Source organism: Callionymus lyra, chromosome 1, assembly GCF_982586985.1.
Source record: "Callionymus lyra chromosome 1, fCalLyr1.hap1.1, whole genome shotgun sequence".
NCBI classification, from domain to species: Eukaryota; Metazoa; Chordata; class Actinopteri; order Syngnathiformes; family Callionymidae; genus Callionymus; species Callionymus lyra.
Window position 1 is genome coordinate 40,004,488 of NC_141818.1, and position 27,361 is coordinate 40,031,848.

At 41.6% G+C, this 27,361-nt stretch overlaps 1 protein-coding gene across 5 annotated transcripts in view; it reads right to left on the reverse strand.

The window, feature by feature from the left end:
• bnc2 (basonuclin zinc finger protein 2) overlaps positions 1 to 27,361 on the reverse strand; it is a 167,575-nt gene that overhangs the window by 75,135 nt on the left and 65,079 nt on the right. For 2 of the 5 annotated variants that reach the window (XM_087807342.1, XM_087807357.1), the window contains exons 1-2: positions 5,729 to 6,038; positions 4,810 to 5,148 (exon numbers count right to left, since the gene is read on the reverse strand). In XM_087807342.1, coding sequence (XP_087663468.1) covers positions 4,810 to 5,148; positions 5,729 to 6,013 — 624 coding nt within the window. In that variant the 5' untranslated portion in view covers positions 6,014 to 6,038. Of the gene's footprint in view, positions 1 to 2,112; positions 2,175 to 2,225; positions 2,334 to 4,808; positions 5,149 to 5,728; positions 6,039 to 27,361 lie in introns of those variants that run through there. The other 3 variants (XM_087807373.1, XM_087807350.1, XM_087807365.1) reach the window with 3 other exon arrangements.

Genomic DNA, 27,361 nt, shown 5'->3' on the forward strand with positions numbered 1-27,361 from the left:
GTGTGTCCCCCCCCCCCCCCACACACCCCCTCATTAGCCAGTGGCAGGGTGGTGACATCCTGACTGACCGGCCCTTCAAACACACACATTTTCTGCAACACGGGCGACTTCTTCCCGCTGCAGGAAACTGGCCAAAGATAAATAACTAACACACCTCTGACAGAAAAGACGGAGGGAAGTAAGTGGGAGAAGATATGACACTGTAAAAAAAAAATATATATATATATGAACATATTTCCAAAAAGATTAATATATTTGATTTGAACAATGTCAAACCTATTGGACTTTGAGCACGTTGGGCTGTTACAAGCCTTTATGAGAAAGGGAAAACAGCCAATCAGCTGACATGGATCCTGTCTGTGATGCTCACATGATGCTTATTGATCACTGCTTACCCCGGGGTCGGAGTCAGCGTTGACGCTCGCATATCACTGCAGGATTTTTTTTGCTGCAAGGCTCCCAGAGGTGAACCACGCGTTATGTTTCAAGATTAAAAGATGCATAGAAAAAAAAGGTGTGAAAATAAATATATATTTCTCTCGAATATACAATTGTTAGTTTATAAAACTGTCTTTTTTTTATTGTTCTATGTTACACCTACATCTGACTTTTAATGTTATCATTTTCACAAACACACACACACACAGACAGACAGAAACCCATAATCCACTAAGAGATACTTAAAGTAAGGCTGTTTAAAATTGGTTAGAATCGGTTTAGAATCATACCTCGGTGATAATTTAACTCGTCTATAAAGCATCGCGGACATGAAAACCACATGGAGAGGATGCAGGTAGGAAGTCTTGGTCAATAAAGGTGCTCAACAAAAAAAAGGACAGAATTCTCTCTACTTCTTAAATAAGCACAAAACCTTTAAAATTAAATCTACGATTCTGTCAAACGGTGATTGATTTGGCGTCTTGAGTGAGCGACCTGGACGGGAGCTGAAGGTTCAGACCGACACAGATTTGGAGAAAAGTTTAAAAAAAAAAAAAAGGGGGGAGAGAGCTGGAGAACCATTAAGAGGCAGATAGAGTTGAAGAAAAAAAGTAGTAATGGGGGAAGTGGTGCGTGTCTTTTCTGCAAATCTCTTCTTTCACCTCTGCTCTCCTCCAGCTCTCCAGCCAAGGCCAGCCAAGAGACACTTCACCTCGCACCCGCACACACATGGACCCGGAGCCAACACACATATACACAAAAACAAGGCACGGTCGCACAAAAAAAACCCAGCTCACATGCATAGACTCCCACTCCTCTCACAACTGGCATAGGACTATTTAGCCACCCACTCAGGAGAAATGAATGGCATGAGCACGGGCACAAACACACACTTAAGTGTCGACCGCGCACACACACACACACACACACTTTCTCTCCCTCTCTCTCGAGTTGATATCAGATACATGTACGTATAGTGATCCCATATGCTCCGTGTGCAACGACCCATCAAAGACAGACATGGAAATAATAACAGTGGAGTGTAACGGCACACACACACACACTAACATTGGGTCGCTGTGGATAATTCTGCACATATGCCTCGAATCACTGCCTCGCATACTCACACACAGACCATGCAAACTTGCCTCGGTGTAACACAAAACACACACACACACATGTACAGCCATTACAGTGTCAGTGTGTGCTAATAGGCAGATTAGTGCATTAAGACGTCATCATCAAACCCCCCCCAAAACTCTTCACTGTCACAATCACAAAAATAAAGTATTTCAATAAAAACATATTATCTTCTTTTTTTTAGAATAATGATGTCAATAATTCTTATTGATATAAGTAATTTATTTTGACCTGAATTTGGGTTTAAAAATTGTATTTACTACTTCTTTAAATTTCAAATAATAGGATATAATTAATAATGTGAATTGTTGTTTTGATTTGTTGTTGTTTTTTAAACGGTGAAAACACGCAGTGATAAAAAAGCACCATGAACGCATCATTAACTCAGCTGTTAAACGCATCTTGTCAACAGATTTAATAGATTATTAATTGTTTAAATAGCACCAGCCCTTCCTTTTCTTTTCTTTTTTATTACGTTTCTCTTGTTGTAAGAAGAGAAACAGGACTAGACTAGTCCGGTAATAAGACTTGTACTTCTTCCGGGTCGCGGCCCAAAGTCGACCTGTCGCACTTCAAAGGAAGCCGCGTTACAGAGAGGAAGAGGAAGAGGCCATTTTAAAGATATCATTAAGAGGAAAACGTTTTACCTTTAGCCCATGTGAGGTCTACAGCGAGCCTCGGCTCCTCAGGTGGAAGCGACGGCAACATTTTTATGAGCTCCTCCGACTCACATTCCTGAGCGTGAAGAGAGGAGGAGAGGGAAGAAAAAAAACTTCCGCGGCCCTCGAGACACGGAGGACCGATGGAGTTGAAAATAGTTCCTACCTCATTTATTTTAAAAACATCTCCACCGTAAAAATCATCCACTCTCTTAAAATATTAAATATGTCATTGCCTTCCACCCGCTTTAAATATTCACAGCAAGATTCCCGCGTTTAAAATAATGTAAAGAAGTTATTTTCTTTAATTGATTTTCATTACAGTGCGTCGGTAATTAATGTCGTTTCCGGCAATGAATAATATTATTTTAGTTCCCATAAAAAAAAAAATCTAAATAATTTTCTTTTTTTTGGCTACGTTTATATTTTTTAATCCAAAAATAATAACGATAAATACTATATAGAGTTAATGTTAATATTTAGGATAAATAAATATATCATCGCGGTATAATCGAAATTAGAAATATTTGTTTTGCAATTTACAAAGGAAGTGTTTTGATTTTTCTCAGCCATCTATATATATTTTTTTATTTTGCCAAATATTGTTTTTATTTAATATAGTAAATATAACCGCTCTTAGATTAATTCGTTTTATTATATAGCGAGTTGCACTCTTTTTTTTCCTGATCGATTGAATTGTAATTCGGACTAAGGACGCTGAAAACACGGGGTCCCCTGTGTCACTCATAGTTGATCAGAGAGTCTAGATTTGAAACCGAAACACCCCAGGGTGCCCCCGCAAACACGCAAGTCATTATGGGATGGATTCCAATAAGTCTGTCAAGGAAGCGGCTTTTCCTTCCGAGACCCTCTCTTGTCATGGCTCCTAAACACGGCGAGATGTCTTGTAAAGTGGTTGCGGGGAAAGATAAATAACTGCGAATCCCCACAGCTGATTATATTGAAATAACGATGCGCATTTGTAAGAAGGGGTGCACAAGTTGCGGGGGGTGGGTGGGGGGGTGTGAGTGTGAAGGGAGGGAGGGGGGGCGGCAGGTGCTCAGCTCAGGGGCCCCCATTCACCTGCCGCGAAGGCGAGGGACCTACCCCTTTATCCACTTGTTTTTTTTTTTAAGAGGATGACAAATTATGATAAAAAAAAACATTAAAATCTTACAATTCAATCCAACTTGGCAAAAAACAAAAAAAAACATTTTTTTTCTGGTGGTGTTTTTATTAATACTCCCAGTTGCGCAATCGCGGAGGAGTGCGTAACAGCGTGTGCGTGGTACCGGGAGGCTGTAGGTCCCACTATGATTAACTGCAAAACCCCTAACAACCATGCTCTATCTTAACTGTCTCGCACGTGCACATACGTGCGCGCGTGCACGAGCCAGATCGTCCCTCTCTTTCCCTGACGTTTTAGAAAAAAAACCACTGGACTCTTCTTTTTTTTGTTGTAACTTAGTTATGGAAGAGTCGGAAAACACACACACACACACACAAAATAAACACCTTCGATCCGTTTGTGAGAAAAATGGAATGTTTTGTTGGGAATATGTTTCTGCAGATGCGGGATCCGCATCCACCGACTCCTGTGCTGCGCTGTGGCCGCGCGAAAGGCGCTCTGCCCCGGCCACATGAAGTCAATTAGCCGGTCCCAGAGGGGAGCCCCCTTTCCCCTGCTCTTTAGGGTTACCAAAACACAGCGAGTGCTTGCTTTAAAAAACTCCACACCACTCAAAGACCAATTACTGAAGACTTAATCATGTATGTAACGAGTCTGGACAAGGGTTAATCCATCCAAGTCGAGAAAATAAATGGATTCTCATATTTTTTACCTCAAAAATGTAGTTTTTAATTTAATACACAATTCTGAGAAGTGTATATGATTTGATGTAAATAAAAACACTCTAAAGACACTAATTCAAACAATTACTCCAGCATCCACATCACGGCTGACACGATTAGTCTCATCAAAAAGGCTTGAATAAAGCAAATTATTGAAGCTATGTGTGTATTCAGAATTATTTTTTTTAACTCACACACACACAGTCTTGAAAACTTTGTTCTTCATAATTAAATATCTAATGTTTTCTCATCCACAATCCCTGCCACTCTTAACCATTTTTTTCCACATGAAAATACATGTTTGGAAATATATTTGCAAAAGGGTATCACAGACACACACATTTCTAGAATAAGTTCTTAGAATAAAGTGTGTGCATCCCTGACTGACACACCAGAAAAAGCCAATAATATTTTTGACAACGACTGAAATTATTTTTCCACGATCTCTCCATTCTTCCTTACTGACAACATGTATTAAATACAATAAAAATCCACAGCAGAAAAACCATTAAAAACAAAGTGAAAGCGAGTGTGAAATTCATGAGGTCAATATCAAACCAACTGCATCTCTTCCACATAATGTAAAGTAGAGACGTAACTAAAACAACAACTTCAGCAACGATACACTCTTGACCTCAGGTGTTTTAAAAACAAAAAAAAACAAAAAAACAAAAAGGATGGGTCTGTGAAGAAGAATGCGAAGATGCTGGTTGAAACGTACCTGCTGGGACATTCTGTACAGGAGGTTGCTGTCAGTGCTCTGCGGCTGCCATGTCCCCATGAAGCCCGGCTGCTCAGCACTAGGCGGTCTGGTGCTGAACTGCATGGAGCTTTCGCCTGCTCCCTCAGCGCTACTGCTAACGATGCTCAGGCCACCCAGACCAGTCTTGCCGCCGCCGCTGCTACCGTGGCTACTGGTGGAGGGGTCGCTCGCCGAAACACCAGCGGTGCCGTGGGGTCGCTCTGCCTGGGATTGGGGTGACCTGGGCGACTCAGTGCAAGGCTCTGGTGGGACCGTGTCACACTCGCTGCCTCTCACATCCGACTCTGCTTCCTTGGACTTTGGACCGAGAGAGAGAATGGGAGGGAGGGGAGGGATGGAGGAGGAGGAGGAGAGAGAAAGAAAAAAGAAAAATAACGTGAAGGTGGGTTCTTTTTAGGGGTCTTGTTGCTTTATTTGTATTATCGGAGCATCCAGCTTCTGGGGGAGTTTGGCGAGCGTAAGTTCTGGCGGCAGGAGAGTTTGTGTGCAGTTTGAAAAGGAAAAGAAAGAGGATTTCCTCTGGGGGCCCGGTGTCGGACAGGGCGAGATGAGCGGAGTACTTGAGGTGAAGGGGTGATGAGGGAAGAAGGATGGCGGGGGCTGATGTAAAGGTGGGCATATAGGTAAAGATAAGGGGGCCTCGGATCGAGCTAAAAATCTACGCACACTATTCACAACACACTTGAAACACACAACCAGCAGACATGGACACAATTCTTGACTAATCATTTGTAAGGTATAGGTTGAAGAAAAATAACAAAAAAAGCATGAAATGAAAACATTGTTAAAAAGTGAAAAATGTTTCAGGGAGAAAAAAGTTCCAAAAAAAGTTAAAAAAAAAAAAGAAGAGAAAATGAAATGTATTATTGTCTCTTACCATCAATTCTGTGTCTGTCCCAGCAAAGTGAGGATGAGGTGTGGGAGCGAGCCACCAGCTATCCAGCTCTCCCTGCCTCCCGCTTCTCTCTCTCTCTCTCCTCTCCCCCTCTCCTCTCTCGCTCTCTCTCTCCGTCTCTCTGATTGTGTCCCTCTCTCCTCCACGTCCACGCCGCCGCCTGTCCTCGCTCTTCTCCTCTGCCTCCCTCACTGACTCCTCTGTACTCCACTGCAGCCGCCGCCGAGGAACTGGAGTGTGTGTGTGTGTGCGAGGGAGCCGGAGCATGTGAGCGCCAGAGAGACACTCTGGAGTGTCTTATGAGTGTGTGTGTGTGTGTGTGTTAGAGAGAGAGGGAGGACGGCATGTGTGTGTGTGTGTCTCAGGCCAGACCCGACTGAGTCAACTGTTCTGCTCCACTCCGAGATGTTCAATGACATCGCCGGCGCATGTTTCACACACACACACACACACACACTCACTCCCCCTTTTGCTTGGGGCAGGGTAGGTGGGGGTGAGCAAAAGGGGGAGTATTGTCGTCCCCCCACCACCACCACCACCACCACTGCCTTATTACCATTTGTGCTGCGAGCGACGAGCAACTTAGCTTCCCGGTGGGACATCCCAACACTGGAGCACACAAACAGCTGAGGAGTAGAAAATTTTCACCTCGACGGATGCTTCCCGGTGTTTTTTATTGTGTTCCTCCGATGACGGGCGTCACGTCTGAGAACGTATCGTCAAGATGGCAGAAAGAAAAAAGTCTGAAGAAGCTATTGTTGAAAAGCCACCTGTTTAGTAATGACAACCCCTCGGAATGTAGAACGAGGGGTCGGTCCATGTCGCGGCTATTCGTCGTTTTTTTTAAATTTCCTATGCAAATGTTGCGTGAAGCACATCTGCAACCGCCGTCTTCATCGCAAACAAACACCTGGCAGATACTGAAGATGAACAACTGAACTCAAAATTAAGGTCAGAAATAAAGAAGCTCTTTGACCGATTTCAATGATAGCAATAGGTAAGAAAATATTGATACTCTTCAATGTTTTTTTCCATAGATACTGTATCGATCTTATTCTAGATTTGTTTTATTTGTATTTAGTTATTATGTCTTTCAAAACATATTCTTGTTATGGTTCCTATTTCAATACATTGAGTTTTTTGAAAATTAAATACGTTTTTCTATTCGCAATTAACATAAATAAATATTCAGTTTGTTAATTGTTGTGTCGCGATTAAACTTCCACCCACTAGATGGCAGCAGTCGTAACGTCCTCCACGGCCAAAGGACCGATGAAATCCCAAAAGATTCCAGCGATGCCTGAGGACGAGAGGATACGGTCGACTCCAGCAGCTTTTAAAGCTGGTTGTTTGGGCGTATTTTGGTTTCAAAACAAATCAAAGCAGATACGACTTTGTCAAGAGTCATTTGGTCTGTATATTCTGTAACACCAGAGTCAAGTACTCGACAATACTACACATATATCCTTGTTACTACAGTATCACTATATATCACAATATATCCTATTGTTGTTCCTGTATCATGATAGGTATTGTATCACCAGATTCTTGAAAAGAAACACCTCAAGGATGCAAGATGACTCTAATGTCAGCGAAAGACTTGTAAAGCAACACAACAGACGACAAGTTAAAACATTCTATCCAAGTTTGTTCGTATACAATAAAGTGCCTGGTTTCATATGGAGAATATAGAGGAGAAGCTTTTAAGTTATTACGGCCCATATCTGTGGAAGACACACTTTTGTGTTGTTGCTTTTAAATACACGGTGCAATGCTTTTGACTTATTAACGTCTTTTTTTTTTACGATTCTTTAAATTCATTTATAATAAAATGTAATTTCTCATGTATTTAAACACAGTATTCGACTGACAACCCTCACCCCTTTTTTTTCCTACAAGAGACCGCCCAGAGATCAACAACAATTGTCACTACCCCGGTGGAGTGTGTGTTTCTAAGAGTGCATGACATATGGCTGCATCAGTGTGAGGTTCTAATGTGACAAGTTATTATTAACATATTCATAACTGACTCTTGAATCACTTTGAACTGACCATATTAAAACAGTCATTCATATAGAATTGAATGTATTTATTCGATCTTTTCGAATGTATTAAATAAATACTTCCAGTTCAAAAATGTAATGTAATAATACATCTTACTACATTAATACATAAAATACCATGACTAAATCTCAATATCTTAAGAGGCTAAGTAGTTATTAGAAAAGGTTTCCCAGTGTTGACAAAAGAAATGTACTTCAAACTGAAGATGAAGTCATCGGCTACTAAAGCAAATACTGCTACTAAGCACGAGCTCGAGAAATACTCATCCCTAAAAACATTAAAAAAAAAAAAAATCAATGGTTTCAAACCCCCAAATTCTGTTCCCTTTGTTTGATTTTCAGCAACTCTAATGAAAAACTAATGGAACGCAGGCTTTCTGCCACCACCAAACACACACTCTCGCAGACACACACACACACACACACAGGAACCCCCACCCCCCGTGGAGGCTCTCACATTTTAATTAAGAAAAAAATGAGGAAGAGGTTCCATTCTCGCCAAATTGGTCCCCACAGCAGCAGAGGAAAGGGAATAAAATGAGGGATGGAGGAGTAAAGGGAGGCAGACACTGAGAAAAAGAGACACGGAGGAATAAAAAAGAAAAAGAAGGAGATCTGTGCGAGGCTTTGACACAGCGCAGGACACATCTGAAACAATGAAGACGTTCCCTCCTCCTCTTCCCCTCAATTATCTGTATATCTTCAATCTCCTGCTCCGGCACCCTGTCATTTCATCCCACCATCATTAGAGAAATGACAGCTCAGGTGCCCGAGTCCACGGCGAGAAGGAAATGTCACTGTGATCGTTCAGGCGGGGCGAACAAAAGAGAGAAGGGACAGCGAGAGGGAAGTTGTTCTGTCGCGTCATCGATACGTTTCCTTTCAATCGCTGTAGGTATGAAAGGTAAGAATCATCTGTGCCCATGTTGGTGACCTTCACTAGATCGATCGATCGTTTAATTTCACCAAAGATATTTATTGAATGAAGTCGCTAGCCGAGTAAATCGAACAGGTACGAATGTTCGTCCTTTTAGCATGACGCCATTAGAACCGATTTTTGCTGCAAACTTTTGCGATTAAACAACACACTTCAGAGGTTCTGCAAGGAGACAATCTCCATAATATATGTCAGAGAAAACGCAGCATAAGTGTCTTTCGCAACATAAAAAAAACATAAAGTTTTGTTTTGGAGTACACGCCAAGGTCAAGTTGATGTCATTCTTTTGTCTAGTAAATGTGTTTTTCTAGAATTATCTGCCAACCATGAAGAAACAACAAGGCACATACTTCAAACTTTGCACCTGTTGGACCTATTAACCCGGAGTCTGTAGCATGTTAGCCTTTTTAGCTTCTGCGAAAAACGAATTTAAACTATAGACTTGGTTTATTTTTTCTCGAACAATTCTTGTTGTCAAGGTGTCATTACAAGAGGAACGTTACTGACGAGCAGTATGGAGGGATTTTTGGTTTCTATTTGGACGAAGAAAATGGAGCCGCATTCACTGCTGTCATATGAACGTATATTTTTGACAATTACTCCAAAAAAAAGAGACTACTTTTAGATTACTTTGGAAATAATACTTACTCTTAGTCGACATGAGGGTAAGTAGAAAATAAGTAAACTTTTGGATGAACTATCACTTTTAAAGTGCAACTAATGGACTCGACTCATTGACATGTATTAAATGTTGAAGTCTTCCTCTCCAAGATACAATAAGTCCCTCATCATGACCATGTTTCGAAGTTATTTCTTTATAAAGTTCTCTTCCGTCTGAAATCTTGGCGAACGAAAGGTTACGAGAGCGGAGTCCATTCTGAGCTGTAATCATGCCCTGCTTTGTTTATACAACGAGTCTCTTGAAGCTGGAGACTTCCGGGATTGATGACCCACGGTGACAAACCTCGATGCTTACTTTATAAAGTTCTCCCCCGTCTGAAATCTCGGCGAACGAGAGGTTACGATAGCGGAGTCCATTTTGATGTGATAATGTCTCACCCCTGCTCAGCTGTAATCACGCCCTGCTTTGTTTATACAACAAGTCTCTTGGAGGTGGAGACTTCCGGGATTGATGACCCACGGTGTCAAACCTCGATGCTTACTTTATAAAGTTCTCCCCCGTCTGAAATCTCGGCGAACGAGAGGTTACGAGAGTGGAGTCCATTAACATGTGACAATGTTTCACCCTTCATTAGCTGTAATGATGCCCCGCTTTGTTCATACAACGAGTCCCTTGTAGGTGGAGACTTCCGGGATTGATGACGCACGTTGACAAACCTCGATGCTTGATCCAGAATTAGACAATTTCGAAGAGAAGGACGGGATTTTAGGGATGGGGAGTCGGAGACTAAAACAGGGTCTGATGCCGGACATCCTCGGGCACCTTTATTAAAACTATTATTGTGCAGGACTTGAGATCCCCCAGAGGGCCAAGGGTCCATGTCGAAGCCCATATAATTAACTAGAGGCTCAGCTACGGATCAATTACCAGACAAGCAAGTGATAGCCGGATCAATGGAAGATCATCAGCCTCGTTATCAGTGTTGCAACTCATTAGAGAAAAAGTGAGGTAGAGAAAGTGGGGGGGGGGAAAGAAAAAAGGGGGTGTTGTGCGGGGGGTCATTGTGAACAGAGGGTGCGAAGGTGAGGCAGCTTAAGATGGTTTTTAGCCCAGAGGCTGACAAGTATGTGGAAGTGCTGGTGTGTGATGTGCTGCTATCCTCCTGAGCCGCCACTGGTGACAGAAGCCCGTGTAAGACAGCGTGCAGCTGCTTCTGTAGCAACAGCCACTGAGGCTTGTACAGATCAATACGAGTGTGCGCACCGGGTCAAAGCTCTGCCACACCATCCCGGCTCCCCAGCGACACGGCACAATCCTTCTCTGAGTCTCCAAGAAATAGTCGGAAGATTTACGGAACAAAGCCAGACATAGAATCCTGGAAGAGGCTTAAAGTCGCTGCCACATCCTGCTGCAGTTCACATGGTTAGAAATACCATCGAAAATAAAAGGGGACTCTAAATCAGGGGTGACAAACTCAATCTCACAAAGGGGCCAAAATATTGTATTTAAAGGGCAACTTATGTATAGATTTAAGTGTGTCTTAAATAGATCTTGGACTCTATTGTATCATCAGTATGTTTATGTTTGTACAAAACTCCTTTAACTGAAATATTTACATTAGAAAATGATCTTAAGCCCCGCCCACTCTGCTGTGATTTGGTCAAACATCAAGGTTTGTCACACAGCGTCACAAATCCAGGAAGTCGCCACTTCCGAAGGGACTCGTTGTATAAAGAAAGCAGAAGGGCGTTCTTCACTGCTGCAAAAGGAGCGAAACCATTATTACGACATAACGGAGTACACTCTCGTAACCTCTAGTTCGCTGAGATTTCAGATGGGGGTGAACCTTATAAATGAATACGTTTAAAACATGGTCGTGATGAGGGACTTACTCCATCTTGGAGAGGAAGACTTGATCGCACAAAATGATTGGTCGCTACAATAGTGTATTTCAATTCTATGTCTGTTGCTTTGTAAAAAATGATCAACGGCAGGGATTAGTAGACTGGGCGGTAAAGCATAACGGTAGCTGTTAAGATAAGTGTTTCAGATAATTAAATTTAAGTGAAAAAATTAGCTGGTTTTTCATGGTTTTCGCTCAATGCTTGAGTTTTTTTTAGGATTTAACCCAATAAATTAGGGACCACTGTACCTTATAGATAAAACACTCACATGACACATGTCACATGACCCACAGGTTTAGTGGAGAAAGTCGTTTTTAAAAAATCTAGAGCGTTTAATTTTGTTTCATACTGTTCAAAATAAAACCAATAATTACAGAAAAAAATGAAAGTAAAATTTTGTCAAATCTTACTTATCGCTGGTTTAATAACTGATTAAATTCACATGCATTAACCAAATTAAAAGAAGTATATTGTCTCGTGTGTTACAGTATATGGTCAGATGGTAAAAAAAAAAAGTTGATTAATGTTGGAAAAACTTAATTTTAAAAAGCTTAATGTTAACATCTAGTAGCAACAAGGTCTATAAAATGCAATATTTGAAAGCTAATAAATTCCAGTAGAAGACTAGCAAAATAGAACACAGCCCTCCACCAGTTATATTTGAAACATGTGGGTGAGTCAGTAGAGTCACACTAGTTGCACCTTAAAAGTGATAGTTCGTCCATAAGTATTCTGTCTCGTATTTTCGTCTGTAACGTCCCTCTTGTAATGAAGCCATGGCGGGAAGAATTGTTCGAGAAAAAATAAAACAAGTCTATATTTTCCATTTGTTTGTAGCAGAAGCTAAAAGGCTAACATGCTACAGACTCTTGGTAAATATCACGAGAGCTCCTGGTGTTTACTGTCTAGACTGTTTTTTTAAGTGTCTTTTTTTAGGTTGATGAAAATGACATTTTTGCCTAAAACTACGAAATACCGATCCTAACCCTTGAGGTGAGGACATGAGGGTGAGAAGAAAATAAGTTGAACAAACTTGAACAGTAAGTCTTATTGTGATATTTTAATTTCATACTCATATCTACCTCATTGATTTTCCTTAATTCATTAATTTTCGTTTGATCTTGTTTGAAAGTCAAGTCAAAGGAAGCCTTTGGCAGAGCTATGCACTTCCTCAGTGTTATTCTACCACTTTATTTCCCACAATACTTTGAATTTGAAATGACGGAAAGATGGCTTTGGCATCATGGTACCGATCGTCTCCCTTTCAAGGGCCTTTTTTTTTTTCATTTCGTACACATGCCTGTCAGATGTCAGAGGTTTGGCTCTCTGAAGCAACAAATTGTTAGCAGAAGAAGAGCAAGATAATATATATTGTCACGTTAGAGATACTTCTTTTAGTGACAGCGGTTTTTCGCAGCAGGTCCTCCACTTCATTAGGATCACCTGCCCCTCCTTGTACTCCTTGTACCTGGTATTTCCATCGCCAACATTATTCTCTTTTTTCCACGTGGCCAAACCATCTGGCCTTTGTCTTTTCGAAACCTTCTCCACATGAGCCGTCCCTCTGATGTTCACGACTCTAAAGTCGATGCAGGCGCACATGTCTTGGTGTTGGCACTTCCGTTGACCTGATTCAAGGCCACACAAGGATGATCACTGTGTCTCCATGTGACACGAAGTGGTGTGTCGATCAGATGGCACAGGGATAGCGCTGTCACTGTGTTTTTTTCCCCCCGCAGAGGGCCACAGGACATCATATGACACGCACACCAACAGCCATTTGCTTGTGATAGCGAAGAAGGAGACGGCGATAAGGGGGCAGGACGAGGGCACCGGGAGGTTTCTGAGAGTTACGAGACGGAGGCCACATGATTGTCTCCGTCCCCCTGATCCCTGGAGTACACTCTCTGCTAATAAGTGCACCTTTTGTGAAAACTGTGGCGTTCACGGGATCTTTGTTGACTTATTTATGAGATATGAGTTGGAGATACGAGAGTGACTAAAGGTTAATGGCTGACAGCAACGTATGCCTTTTCTTGACCCGGTAACACATGCTCTATATTACCGCGCAGCATGTGATCGCTTCGCGTTGGAGGTTAGATTCTTAACAGATACACAAATGTGTATTTCTGTATCGTGTCTTTTATTGGCGATTGACTTTTTCTTGTGTTCACAGAACCATTGGTTCACAAGTGGCGTTGGTTCTCTCCCAAGTGAAATATAGGCTGAGCTCTGTGGAGAGAACCCTGGCTACCATTCGCTCCTGCAGGCCGGACTCCCAGTGACCCATGTCCAGGCAAGGGCGGCATAGCTTTGGTTATTTATTAAAAACAATATATAAATCACGTCGCTTGGATTTACTCCGGGCACTCTTGGTTTCCTTCCACAGTCCAAATACATACGACGGTTAATTAAGTAAGTAAGTAAGTCATTTTTATTTATATAGAGCTTTTCCAGACCAGGGTCACAATCGCTTAAACAATCAAAACAATATTCAATAAAGTATATACTTCAAAGGTCAAGATAAAACTGATAACACAACAGGAGTTCCAGAAAATCAAGGAAAAGCCTGAAAATAGAAACGTCTTAAGATGTTTCTTAAAGGAGTCAGTAGACTCCATGAAGCGCAAAGAGAGAGGAAGATTGTTATAAAGCTTAGGAGCAACATCCTGAAAAGATTTCTCTCCTCTGGTAGTTTGGTAACTTGGGGGAATTATCTGTAGGTATGAGTGTGTGTGTGAATGGTTGTATGTCTTTGTGTGTCCTGTCCAGGGTGTCCCCGGTCTGAAGAAACTGGGATAGGCTCAATCCCTCCCCGAAAACCCCCCAAAAAAAGGAATAAGAGGTTTTTTTCTAGTCATTTTTACCTAGAACATGTTTGTCATTGGTGACCCCTAATTGATGGTTACAGACGCTCCCTGGTATTGTTCAAAGTCCTTCACCGCGGTAAGGGTTTGCGATTAGTCGAAGAGTTTATGCTCATCGTGATAACTTTCAGTGGTTCTGGTCGTCATTATTGAGAACTTTCTTGTCCTTTGCTTCTTTCTTGTGTCCAACAGATGTTGAGTTTTAATAGAACCCTGGCTAACTAACTCGGTCTGCTAATGTCCTGCAGGCTTGGTTCTAGGTTCGAGTCCCGGTGACCCGTCATTTATCTGTTCCTGTTCCCAGTATCTGTGACCGACAACTCCGAGAGCTCCCGGGATCACAGGGACACTCGAAAGTACCCCACAGTTACGACTCATAGAGGAGTCCATGATGACGATGGTGATTCATGTCTGTGGTTCTGGTCATCGTCTGTTCACTCAGATCTCCCCAAAGTTCTGACCCGTGTCCAACAGATGTGAACAGGTCGACTGCTTGAACCCGGACCATGTTCTGAGTTCGAGGTGGAGGAAGAAAATAATAGTGTAGAGAGAGAGAGAGAGAGAGAAGAAGAAGAAGTGGTAGAGTTCAATCACTTCCTTAATGACCGAGCTGCTTCCGTGGCATCTTCCCCCCTTTTTTTCTAACTCGCCAGTCATCTGAACTCACACATGGATAATTCTCTCCTAATCATCTCTCTTTCTTTCTTTTACACCACCCTCATTTACTTCCAGCGCTTCTTCTTCTCCTCCTCTTCTCATCCGACAGGCCTCCACCTCACGCCTCCATTCCCTCGCTTCTGTCCTCTTTCACTGACCCGTGTTCCCCCCAGTCACAGGGCATTGTGTCTCTACCTGCCAAGGCTCCCTGACAGCCCCACGTCCCCCTCACCCCTCGAGAGGAGACCGCTTGCCCATCCGGAACGCTGCCGTGGCAACCATGCCAGCAACAGTACCCCCCCCCCCCGCCCGCCCCCCTACACCTCCATCACCAGCCGGGTCTGCTCCATACGCTGCTGCTGTAGGAGTTTGTAAGAGTGAATTCACGTACTTTCTTTTCTCTGTGAACTTCAACTTTCTCATTATTGTGTTTTCAGCCTTCCTGCTTCACATTTTAAGAGTTTTCGCCTCCCTGACCTTAATAATACATCTTCACCTCCTTTTTAATTCTCCTGCTCCCGCTGACATTCAGCCCAGCTGCCCAGATTAAAGTTAAAGTTGAGCTTTGTTTCAGTTCGGCCTGAAGGTTTTTAAATCTTAATGTGAGATAGGAATGTTCATTTTTAATAAATAGTAAAAAAAAAAAATCTCATATTCAGCATTACGTAACATATATATTTATTTATTTATTTGTAAAGATTTCAAACAAGATCAAGAAAAAGTCTTATTTTAATTGAAGATATCGTGATATTCTTTTGAAAGAGACGATCATGAGCACAATGTGCAATGATTTAAGAAAAATACACGAGTGGTTAAGAATCTCATTTGTTATAGTTAAAACAATATGTCTTAGTTTAAATCGCTTTATTATTTTAACCCAGCATAATAACACATTTAAAAAAAAAAACAATTCAAATACCACGAAAAAACATCTCATTGTTCTATTATTGTTTCCTTATTGACTCAAGAATATTCCAGATAAAAAGAACAAACTCATTTCTTTAGTTATTTTTCAATGACTAACAAATGTCATTTGTCCCACGCTGTTGAATACACCATCGCTGTTCTTGAACGCATCAAAGACGGTGTTTTACTGTTTACTTGACCTCAATTATTTCAACATTTTAGTTGGTAAACCCTGTTTGGTCGCGTTTATATTCAACTGCACGATGTTTTATGTTGCGTCTCGTCTTGTTTAGCTTGTTGATGAAAATAATTTTCTCATAACTTTCCCATTTTAGTGATCCTAAAATGTATGTAATCCTTCAAAACCTTCCTGGGTCCGGGTGAACACATCCAGTTATTAAGCGAACAGACAGACATCAATGATCAGATCTTTGCAGAGATAATTTGTTATTTTTAAATCAATAAAACAACCAGCAAACCCTCACCTGGCAACATGGTTGATTTTATTACCATTTCAGACTGATTTCAATGGAACTGAACGAGACCACCGGCTATTATTTTTGTGTCCTGTCTGATGCCTATAATCCTGATCGTGTGTTTGGTCTGAGACGGTCGGTGAACAGATGTTCAGGCTCTGTTGAACTAATGGGAATCACACGTTAAAGTGGTTAGCCAGTGTGAGTAACAGGGAAGTCCGAGGCTGGTTTCGATTAAGAATTATAAAAATGTATGACTTCACAAAAAGTTTGAGACATGACCCAAGCGACCTGTTCGCCATCTGAATCTTGGAAAACCTCGCTGGAATCGGGAAAAGGAGGCGGGAAGAGATAGCATGTGCGTTACATTAGCTCTGGGGTTTTTATTTATGGCACACACGACAAGGAACATAACCACCGACATTACGACAAACACTTGTGACTGTTGCTGCCAAAAACCAGAAAGAATGTGACACAAATCATCTGGTTGTTTTTAAATCGACGAGCACGCTTGGATCAACATTTGATTTGAAGAGGGGAAAAAAAAAGGCAGTCTGTCTGTCTTTTTATCTCACACAGAGAAAAGACAGAAAATTTAATTTCAAACACGATATTATATTTTTTATTTTTAAACCTCTGCGTCACGCTAGTTCAGGCCCGAATGAACTGTGTATTAAAAAGTAATTGTGGTTTCTGTTGCTGTGAACTTGAGATTGTAAGTTTAATGGCTGCCGCCGACCTTCCTTCCTGCATTAATACTCACCACAGCGCTCGCAACTATTGTAAGAAAACCATGAAGAAATGATGATCATTCCTACATAAGGTCGCAATTAGGGGAACATCAAGTCGTGTTAAAGTACATCGAAGGTCACTGACATTTGTTGAAAGCTCTGGTATATTAGCGCACGTTGTTACATGAGCCTGAGTTATATGATTATTACAAGCGTGGCCACAGGTCACATGCGTTGAGTTACAACATCCATCCGTGCAGAACGAGTATAGGCCTGGAATTGGTGATGAATGAATAAATGAAAAAAATCGGACACACAGCTGTGTGCGTGTGAGTGTGTTTATAAGTGAGTGTGTGTTTGTCTTGCTGGGTTTGTAGGTCTTGGAGAGAAAAAATGTTTTAATGACAAAATGTTTGTGATGTTCGAGAGGATGATTTTCATCTCTGGTTTTCTGCCGAGTCGTAATCCCAGATAATTTCTTTCTCTGGCTCTACGGAGAGAAGCAGTTGCTCTGCTTTGAGTCTCTGATAGAGGCCGGACCTCATCATAGATCTTTTTTTTAAATTATTGACTGCATGGAATTGATATCTGGCTCATAATTAATATTTAAAACTTTAATATATTACATTTTAATAACTATTATATTTTTTAATAATACCTTATTATATATATATATATATATATATATATATATATATATATATATATATATATATATATATATATATATATATATATAAAACATTCTTAATTGATTTACACTACATCATGTGTCAGCATATTACTCATTATTACTGAAAACGTTTTTACTATAATTAGTTTTATATGAATTTTTGCATTCTGTATTTTATCAACCTTGTTTTCACCTCAAAATAAAGAAAATACTTTTAAGCCTTGTATTAGCTGTGGGTCGAGGTGACCGGGGTTGCGGTATAACTTGGGTCGACCAAGAGACAACTAATTTTGAGCTGCTCTAGTAGAAGAACTCACATTTCCCTGATACTTAAAACTCTTCACTGGCTGCCAGTTTCTTTCAGGATTCATTTATGATTCTGGTTCTTACTTTCAGATCTATTCATGGTCAGACTCCTCCTTACATCAGTGATCTGATCCAGACTTACACCCCAGCTCGGGCTCTGAGGTCTGTGGATCAGAATCTACTGATGGTTCCTGAACATGCTTCAAGACCAGAGGAGAGAAATCCTTCCAGACTGTTGCTCCTAAGCTTCGGAACGATCTTCCTCTGTGTTTGATGATCTACTGACTCCTTCAAGAAACATGTTAAGACGTTTTTATTTGTTCAGGCTTTTCCCTAATTTTCTGGGACTCCTGTGTTTGTCTTATGTGTCTTGACCTTTTAAAGTATATATTTTAATTGTGCAATATTTTTGATTATGAAAGTGCTTCATGACCCTGTTCTAGAAAGGAACTTTACAAATAACCATTACTTACTTACTTACTTATAAGAAATGTCACAAACACAATTGTTTTCGGGTGTCTGGGTCACCTTGACCCTCAGATAACACAAGGGTTAATAAATTGTACTGTTAACATAACTTAATTCTCACTTAAGATGCTCTAAACTTTCATTTTTGCGCTTTCTAAATGGCAAAAGGAAAAGGAAATGCCTAAAGCTAATCAAATAGATAGAAAAACTAAGTTGGAGCTACCTTCAAGACAGGTTCGCTAATTCGCGATACCGTTACTACACGTTAAACAAGAAATATTTCCTTCTGTATTTGACTCAACCAGCTACATATCAGTATTTTAATGCATATATACGAGGACGGGCGACTGGTGCGGCCACAGTTTGTTTTGTGTGCGTCTTCAAATATACGTCCGAATGTATTTGTGTCCTTCCATCAGTTCGCGTTACTCGGACTGGACAGACCATGAGCGGAGCTTCTGTCACCTGTCTCTGCTCGTCCTATCACTCCCGCTCCATGTTCCCAGAGGCAAGACATAAAGGGCTGTGAATGGATGGTTGGATAGTGATGGGGACGAAACCAACGACTAAATTATTAAGTGACACTTCCCTTGGCTTCACTTTGGAACACACACACACACACACACACACACACACACACACACACAAACATGCGCACACTCCAGCCAAGAGGGTAAACGCATTAAAACAGTTAGCCCCCTGAATGCACCCGACAACTCAACTACATGCTAACTCGCGTCAAAATCATCAAACCAGGCCTGGGGCTCTTAAAATTTTTACGTCGCCGCTTCAGGAGACGTTGTAGATCCTGTGAGGCTTTCTGAGAGTGAGTGGCCTTGTCATCGCAGCCATCGGGGCCGATAAATAAGTAAATATGGGAGTGGAGCAGCTGAGCAGCATCTCCACAGAGCCGACACTCGGGGTTGTGACCGAGTGTGAACGCCGATGATTGGCGAGAGTCATGGCGTCTCCGTCCCGCTCCTTAGGTGGTCTTCTTTTCGAGCGACGGTGGCTTCGTCTCGAGTGTGCCACGGTAACATTCTCATCATTTAGGTTGTGCGAGGACTGGCTTCCAGTGGCACACTGAGGGTTTAATTTGGCACATACGGAGACAGGATGACAGGCCATTTGGCCGGCACAGAACAAGACACTATGTTTAGCACCGGTAAATCAGCCTCTGGGTTGAGGGATCACACAAGAGCCTGGATGGACGTCACAAATGTTCAGGCAAAGGTTAACAAATGAAGATAGAATCCACCACTATAATAAAAAAAAAAATCTTGAAAATTGGTTGTTAAAGATCTGTCAGTGAATAATGAGTTTCATATATATATTTTACTAATCGTTTTAAATACAATGATGTGACACAGTTGTTCTAACCATCATTACATACCGTATTTTCTGCACTATTAGGCGCACCTTCAATGAATGGCCTATTTTAGAACTTTTTTCATATATAGGGCGCACCGGATTATAGGACGCATAGAATAAACGATACAGTCAAACGTTTGACTGCGGTTGCGTTATTCATCCACTAGATAAAGCTGTGCTAAAGGGTCAGATAAAGTCAAACTTTAATAAGCGTTCTGACAACTCCGTTCACTCCCATTGTAACGATGTTCAAATGTTTAAAAGGCGTCAAGCGGCAGCGCGTGAGACCGGTCTTGTGAGCAGACAAATGTTGAGCGAGCAGCAGTGAAGTTGAGCGCATGTATGACAGCTAGAACGCGCGTGTATGACATGTTGAACGCACATGTATGACTGGTTGAGCGCACAGCAGAGTGATTTTGAGTGTACAATAACCGGTGGCAGTAATATTACTCCATAGACGTCCGCCATCATGTGACGTGCGTCGTTAATCCCACAACATTATGATGCAATGAGGTAATCCCACCCACGGCGCAGAGTCATAAAAGTGTTTGTGAACAAGTCACCCACCAGGTATTGTTCATACATAAGTCTCCCCGGATTAAAAGGTGCACTATCGTTTTTTGAGTAAATTAAAGGCTTTTAAGTGCGCCTTTTAGTGCGGAAATTACGGATATGGGTCTTGTTATCGGTCTGCTTGTGTCAGAAAGTTTTCATTTTTAGCAGATGGGGGTTGACTTTCATCTGGATTCAGGAACTTTTTATGGATTAGAACTGGTCAAAATCAAAACCTTGACTTTAGCTTTGTACTGAAATACTGAATTATTTCATGTGACTGTGATTATGTTTTCAGAGGAACCTGTGTCTTTTTGGAAAATAGGCAAATGTTTCCATTTGATGGACGCCAACCGTTCTCACCCATTTCTTCGCCCAAGTTGATTAATCAGAACTTCGGAATCAGTTCAAGGACTCTTTACAAAGACTACTAACCAATAACCAAGAATGTACATTTACACATTCACAGAAGGGATCAACTCTTCATCTCAGTTACCTCTATCCTAATGCCTTTTGACCCAAAATGTCACAAATGGAGAGGGAAGTCAGTGAGAAAGAGATTGATACCGGTAAGTTTTCACATTTGAGATACTCGCGATGTTTACCCAGAGTACTTTCGTAAAACTTCCGGTTAATATCGCTTGTAATTCTTTAAACGTCTGCCACAACCAAGCCTTAAATATTGTCTTATTTAATTTTTTCCGCAATAATTTTTCTTCAATACTAGACGGACATTACAGACAAACAGTATGGAGGTACTTGGATTTTTTTTAAAAAGGAAATAAGGTATTGGTTAAATATATTGGATCTCTATTTTACTCATGTATCTGTTTGTACAAAACTTTCTTTTAATAAAGATATTTACATTAGAAAATGTGTTTAAGCCCCGCCCACTGAAAACGCTTTGTTTTCTGATATACTATTGTTTACCATAACCACGCCCACTCTGCTGTGATTGGTCAAATATTGAGGCTTGTCATCAATCCCAAACCTCTCCACCTCCAAGGGACTCATTGTATGAAAAAAGCAGGGGGGTGATTACAGCTGGCTGGAGGAGGATTGAAGCCATTATTATTTCATAATGGTCTCCGCTCTCGTAACCTCTTGTTCGCCAAGATTTCAGACGGGGGAGAACTTTATAAAGTAATACGTTCAAAACATGGTCATGATGAGAGACTTACTGCATCTTGGAGAGGAAGACTTCATCATTTGAAACATGTGAGTGAGTCAGTAGAGTGGGGTTTTCACATTAGTTGCCTTTTAACTATCACTTTAACAAACAAAAGGGGCCCAGGATGAAAAGAGATCAGTCCAGGTGACCCAGGAAAACAATGGAGAGACGATGTCTTCCGCTTGGATCGGTGATCTCCAAGAAGAGCTGGAAGAGTAATTATGGAGAGAGGAAAGTATGGACCTCTTCTCTTCTCTCTGGACTATTGTAACAGTTTGTTTTCTTGTCTTAACAAGAAGGATCTGTCTCGTCTGCAGTTGATTCAGAACTCAGCGAGAATTCTGACCCGCTCTAGTAGAAGAACTCACATTTCTCCGATCCTTAAAACTCTTCACTGTCTTCCAGTTTCTTTCAGGATCAACTTTAAAATTCTGGTTCTTACTTTCAGAGCTATTCATGGTCAGACTCCTCCTTACATCAGTGATCTGATCCAGACTTACACCCCAGCTCGGGCTCTGAGGTCTGTGGATCAGAATCTACTTATGGTTCCTCGCACACGGCTCAAGACCAGAGGAGAGAAATCTTTTCAGGCTGTTGCTCCTAAGCTTTGGAACGATCTTCCTCTCTCTTTGCGCTTGCTGGATCTACTGACTCCTTTAAGAAACATCTTAAGACGTTTTTTTAGTTCAGGCTTTTCCTTGATTTTCTGGAACTCCTGTGTTGTTCTCAGTATTATCTTGATCATTAAAGTATGTACTTTTTTGAGTATTGTTTTGATTGTTTAAGTGCTTTGTGACCCTGGTCTCGAAAAGCGCTATATAAATAAATATTACTTACTTACTTACTTACTTACTTACTATGTCCGCTGCCCCCGCAACCCAGTCTCGAATAAGACGAAGACGATTGGAAATTGAAACAAGAAAATCATCAATACAAGAAGGTTTTTACTCTCCGAAACTTGGCAGAGACAGAAAGTAAAACAAGCCGATTTAATAATTCAGCCAGTGCAAATGTTTGTACTCGCAAGTGTAGATGTGTCGGTGTGTACATCTGTGTGTGTGTGTGTTCTGTGCGGCCCTCTAATTGCAGCTGAGATTCCTTTAATTAACACAAAGAGAGGTCTCGGGGGTGGGTGTGGGCACTGTGAGTGTGTCACAAGTTTCTATGCAGCCAACCTGTGGGACACAACAGCCTAATCAGAGCCTTTTAAGTCCTGCCATGTTTGCACCGGAGGATTCACTGAAGACACACTTTAGTCAGATGCCGGTGGTCTGGCTGACAAAAACAAGCACGGAAGAAAAAGAAATGCCCCAAATGCAGAAGATTTAAGAACTGGATTCACTTTTTTTTTTTATTTATATACCTAGATTGATGAGACTCGATATCATTTGCAATCTACCTCCTTTGTCCACCCACCTTTTTTGCTCTTTCTTTTCCCTACAGCGTTAAAAAAAAAAACTGTTTTATTTTCCTCGCCAACCTGGACAGGTGCCGCGGTCAGAGATAGATTGCATAAAGTCGCATAATCAATCTTGAGCCGCTAGAAGGCATCAATCTTCCCGGTGAATAATTACAGCAATGAACGTATGAGCTTCCGGGGCCAGGACTGCTGCCACTGCCGTCTCCTCCGCCCGGTGCAACTTTGAGAAGTTTTTTCGAGAAGACGAGCGCCTGACGGATGTGCCACGAGGTATTACTGATGCGCGCCAACGAAGGAGGCGTTTTTCGGCTCGGAAACACCTGATCAGTGCTGGAAATGAGAGCAATCACTGGGCTTTTTCAGCCCAGGATTTTGTCTGACAGGATTGATGCAGTCAAACTGGCCAAACTTCATTCGGCCTCCATTCGTCTCGTAGATCCTTTCGCGATGAAAGTAGCCGGCTACACCTCCCTGGACCGCTCGCTAACACACAACCGTGAAAGACGGTGAAGATGATTAAACAGAGAGCGATGGGAGCAGCGTGAAGACAAAAAGAAAATATGAAAAAGAGCAGCGTGAAGAAACGTTGGAGGAAGCGGATGAAGCATCGGTTGGCGGGTGAGCTGGAACAATTCACCACTCCGAACACCGACAGGTCGCTCGCTCAATGGAATCTGATTTATAAAAGACGGGATCACTCAGGTGCTTTCATCAGGAGGAAAGTTTAGTGGGAAAAATTGAAAGAATATCGACAGGAAAATGGCTTTTTTCCATGGCGTATGACGGATGGCTAGATATTCCAAGTGTAAAAGGAGTGAAAAGGGAAACGGTGGGAGAGAAAAAAGAGAGAGTAACTGCAGGGTATTGAGTGGAGGAGGAGTGTCATTTAAGAAGAGGCTTGCTCAGCAGTGGCCATTAGTAGCGCCGTGACACAGTGAAGCGTCACGTAAACATCGACAAGCCGAGGAAGAATGTGAGCTGACAAGAAGGAACACAGCAAGTGTGCAGATGTATATCAACTCCACAATGTTTCTCCACAAATATCTACTCTTCAAATAAGTTATTTTTTATAATATTGATATTAATTTAAATTACAGGAAAATGTAATTTCACTCATTATCATGGATATTTACAAACCCTATTTTTTTTTTTACATTTTAAAGCAAAAAAGGAAATGCAATGTAATACATCACTTCAGTTTTATCTTGATCTTTAAAGTATATACTTTATTGAATATTGTTTTGATTGTCTAAGCGCTTTGTGACCCTGGTCTGGAAAAGCGCTATACAAATAAAAATTACTTACTTACTTACTTACTTAATTCAGCTGTTCATTTTATTTGTATTATTGTGATGATTTGTTTAGTTTTTAACAAACCCACATAGCATTAAAGATTCTATTCTCTCCGTAACTTTGCACACAGGCGTGTGAACAGTGTTTTCATTGTAAGTACTGAGATGTATTTTGTTGTCACCAAGAATATAAAAACAAAAACTGATACTGTCACGTCCTGTCTTTTATGTTACCTTTCGTCTCACTTCCTTGTTTTATTGTGAAGTCCCGATTCCTCTCTTGTTTACTTCCTCTTGTGTTCCTGTTCTGATCGCACCTGATTCATGTCACCTGTGTCTTCGTCTCACCTGATCCCTGATCCTCTTCATTGTCAATGACGTGACATCAACCTGCTTTTGCAATTGTTTTGTGTTCGTATATGTTCAGTTCAGTTTGGTGGTTGTTTGTTTTATTAGTGCCTTGTACCTACTCTTTTTGTTGCCTCTGCGTTTGGCATTTAACCTTTAGCATTTAGTGTTTATTTATTAGCATTTAGCCTTTAGCATTAAGTAAAAAAATGCAACATTGGCTAAGACATTGCAGTGACACAGTCCTGACACTGGGGGGAGCCAAAAACAATATTTTCTATTGTGTATTGTTGCTTTAACCTCCAAACATATCTATACTTATATAAAGCTGAAAAATGGCTCATTTCCGCAGGACCCCCATCCTGACCAGACCCTCCTCCTGACGAGTCTTCTTTCTTCTCTAACCTCGCGTCCGAACTTTCCCTACGATGATGACGATGTGTTGGTGAAGCTTCATGAAGCAGTGTCATGTTGTTTAGAGGTCAGTAGGTGGCGCCATCAGTTAAAAAATGATGTTTCATGAGAACAGTGCTGTGTCTCAAATCACATACTCTTAGTATACTAGAAGTTAGTATGCATCAGTTTAGTGTACGTACTAACTAGTACGCAAATTCTGCTGCTACACACTAACAGGAAATGACGCGACAGCTTCTTCTTCTACTTCTATTTAACGATGGTTGCAACCAGCTGTTTGAACGCTATCGCCACCTGCTGGCAGCACGTTTTGCAAGTTTGGAAAAAGAAATAAAGAAAAAATATGAGAATCAAAATATTCGCGAGATATTTAAGATGGTATCAGCACCGAAGACGTGTCATCCTTCTACTGCTGCTCAAAATACACCTGTAAGTATATGAATATATGCATATATATGACGTAACTTCTGTTTAAAACGTCATTAAGATGGCGGCACTTTAGTGTAGATAGTGTCCATCGATCCATACTCAGTTTTGTGCGCGTTTTAGTACGACAAATTCATGGCGCACTTAATTTCGCATACTAAGAATTGAGACGCACTTACGCACTAAAAATACTAACTTTAAGTATGCAAGTATGCGATTTGAGACACAGCACAGTTGTTCAAAACAAAGGAGAATAGTGCAGAGACCGCCATCTTGTTATACTTTACTCAAGTCCTTTTATTTTTTGTTTCCCACGTCTGAATGATAATTTGCATTTTGCACATAATTTAGTTTGAATAGCATAAATTGCTAATTAAAAAAAGCTTCAACTCCACCGAGGAGTTAATACGCCTGAAGAAACTCTAGCACAGCAGGGGTCCTGAAGCCCAGTCTGATGAACATCTTGGTCCATTTGTCCCGGAATGAACTATTCGCACCTCACGAAATGGCTCCAAAAAGGTTCCAGCCCAGAACCTTGAATTGATTTCTGTGTCCAGCGTCACTAAAGAAACAGATTTTTCGAGGGGTTTTTTCATCTTTTGGGCTGACAATTTTTGGGTGTGTTTGGATCAGGGGTTCAGATTCACGCCTCACTGTCGGAGGGAAGCCAACGAGATAAAAGAGTCCTGGTGTCCATTCGTGTTTGCGACTCTCCCGACCTCTCGAGTTGATTCGAGGAGAAGCAAGTGCAACTGAAGGTCCAGGAATGTTTCCAGATGAGACCGGTTTCCAGACGTAGCCAACGCAATCTGGGGTCCGTCTGCTGACCGACCCCACCAAGGATTCATGTGGAGGGAATGCGAGTCCTTGGTCCGGGCCAGAGTGTGGAGTGAGCGGCGGGGATGTTTGAAGAGGACATGGTTTGCGTTTACGGATAAAATATGTGTGCGTGTTCAAAATCCTTTGACAAGCAAACTCTGGCTGCCGTCACTCGTCACTTTTGCGTTGGATCGGAGCCGCGCTGCCGCGCCCCGTCAGAACCCCTGCTCCGGGGCCAAGTCTTCTCCGGTTCCAATGAGGAGGCATTAAAGGAGGAATAATCACTTTGGACACGAGCTGCCAATTTGGGCTAAGCTTATTTATCTCGTTTTAGAGTGCGTTCGGGATGGATGTTCACATGGCAAACCTCACTTAAAACCGCTCGTGAGTCGGACAATTTTCCTTCAATCAGCTTCTCCTGCCGAACACAAGGGCGCGCGACGCCCGAGCCAAACCCTGACAACTGCAATCCAGTCGCTGCCACTTCCAGCTCCTCATCCCTCGTGAGGATTTAATTCAATTTATTTCCAGTGGCAAGCTTTTTTTTACTTACTTTTTTTATTTCAAAAGATTCTTCTTGGGCACCTCATTAGAACACCTTTTACTCCTCCTCGTTACATAACAAGGGGGGACCCCCCAAAATCGAGGGCCAGGCCTGTGACTGTGCATTCTGAGCAGCTAACACCCATAGGAGGCGCAAATCACGCAAACCGGAGATGACTTTACTTGTGGACGCTGCAAATTGGGGGTGTGTGACGTGAATGAAAATAAGGTCGAGGTGTTAGTCACAATAAATAAAAAAAAAGGGGGGGGGTTCACCTGGATATGTTCGCCAGCACTCATACGAAAGTAATTTAAGTTAAATAGAAGGAAAGAAGTAGTAAAACGGAGAAGGGAGATGGATTCCGTTTGGACCAGAGTGAGAGGCAATGTGTGTGTCTGAGGGCCTTCCCTGCCAGTAATTGCTTCCATATAACAGGATTACACACACACACACACACACACACACACACACACACACACACACACACACACACACACGGTGGTACACACGGCGACATTCGAAAGAGACGCCGATAGAAATGACCGTTTCATAATTCACCTTCATAACCACTAGTGATGGTCTGATGAAGCTTCATGAAGCAGTGTCATGTTGTTTAGAGGTCAGTAGGTGGCGCCATCAGTTTAAATA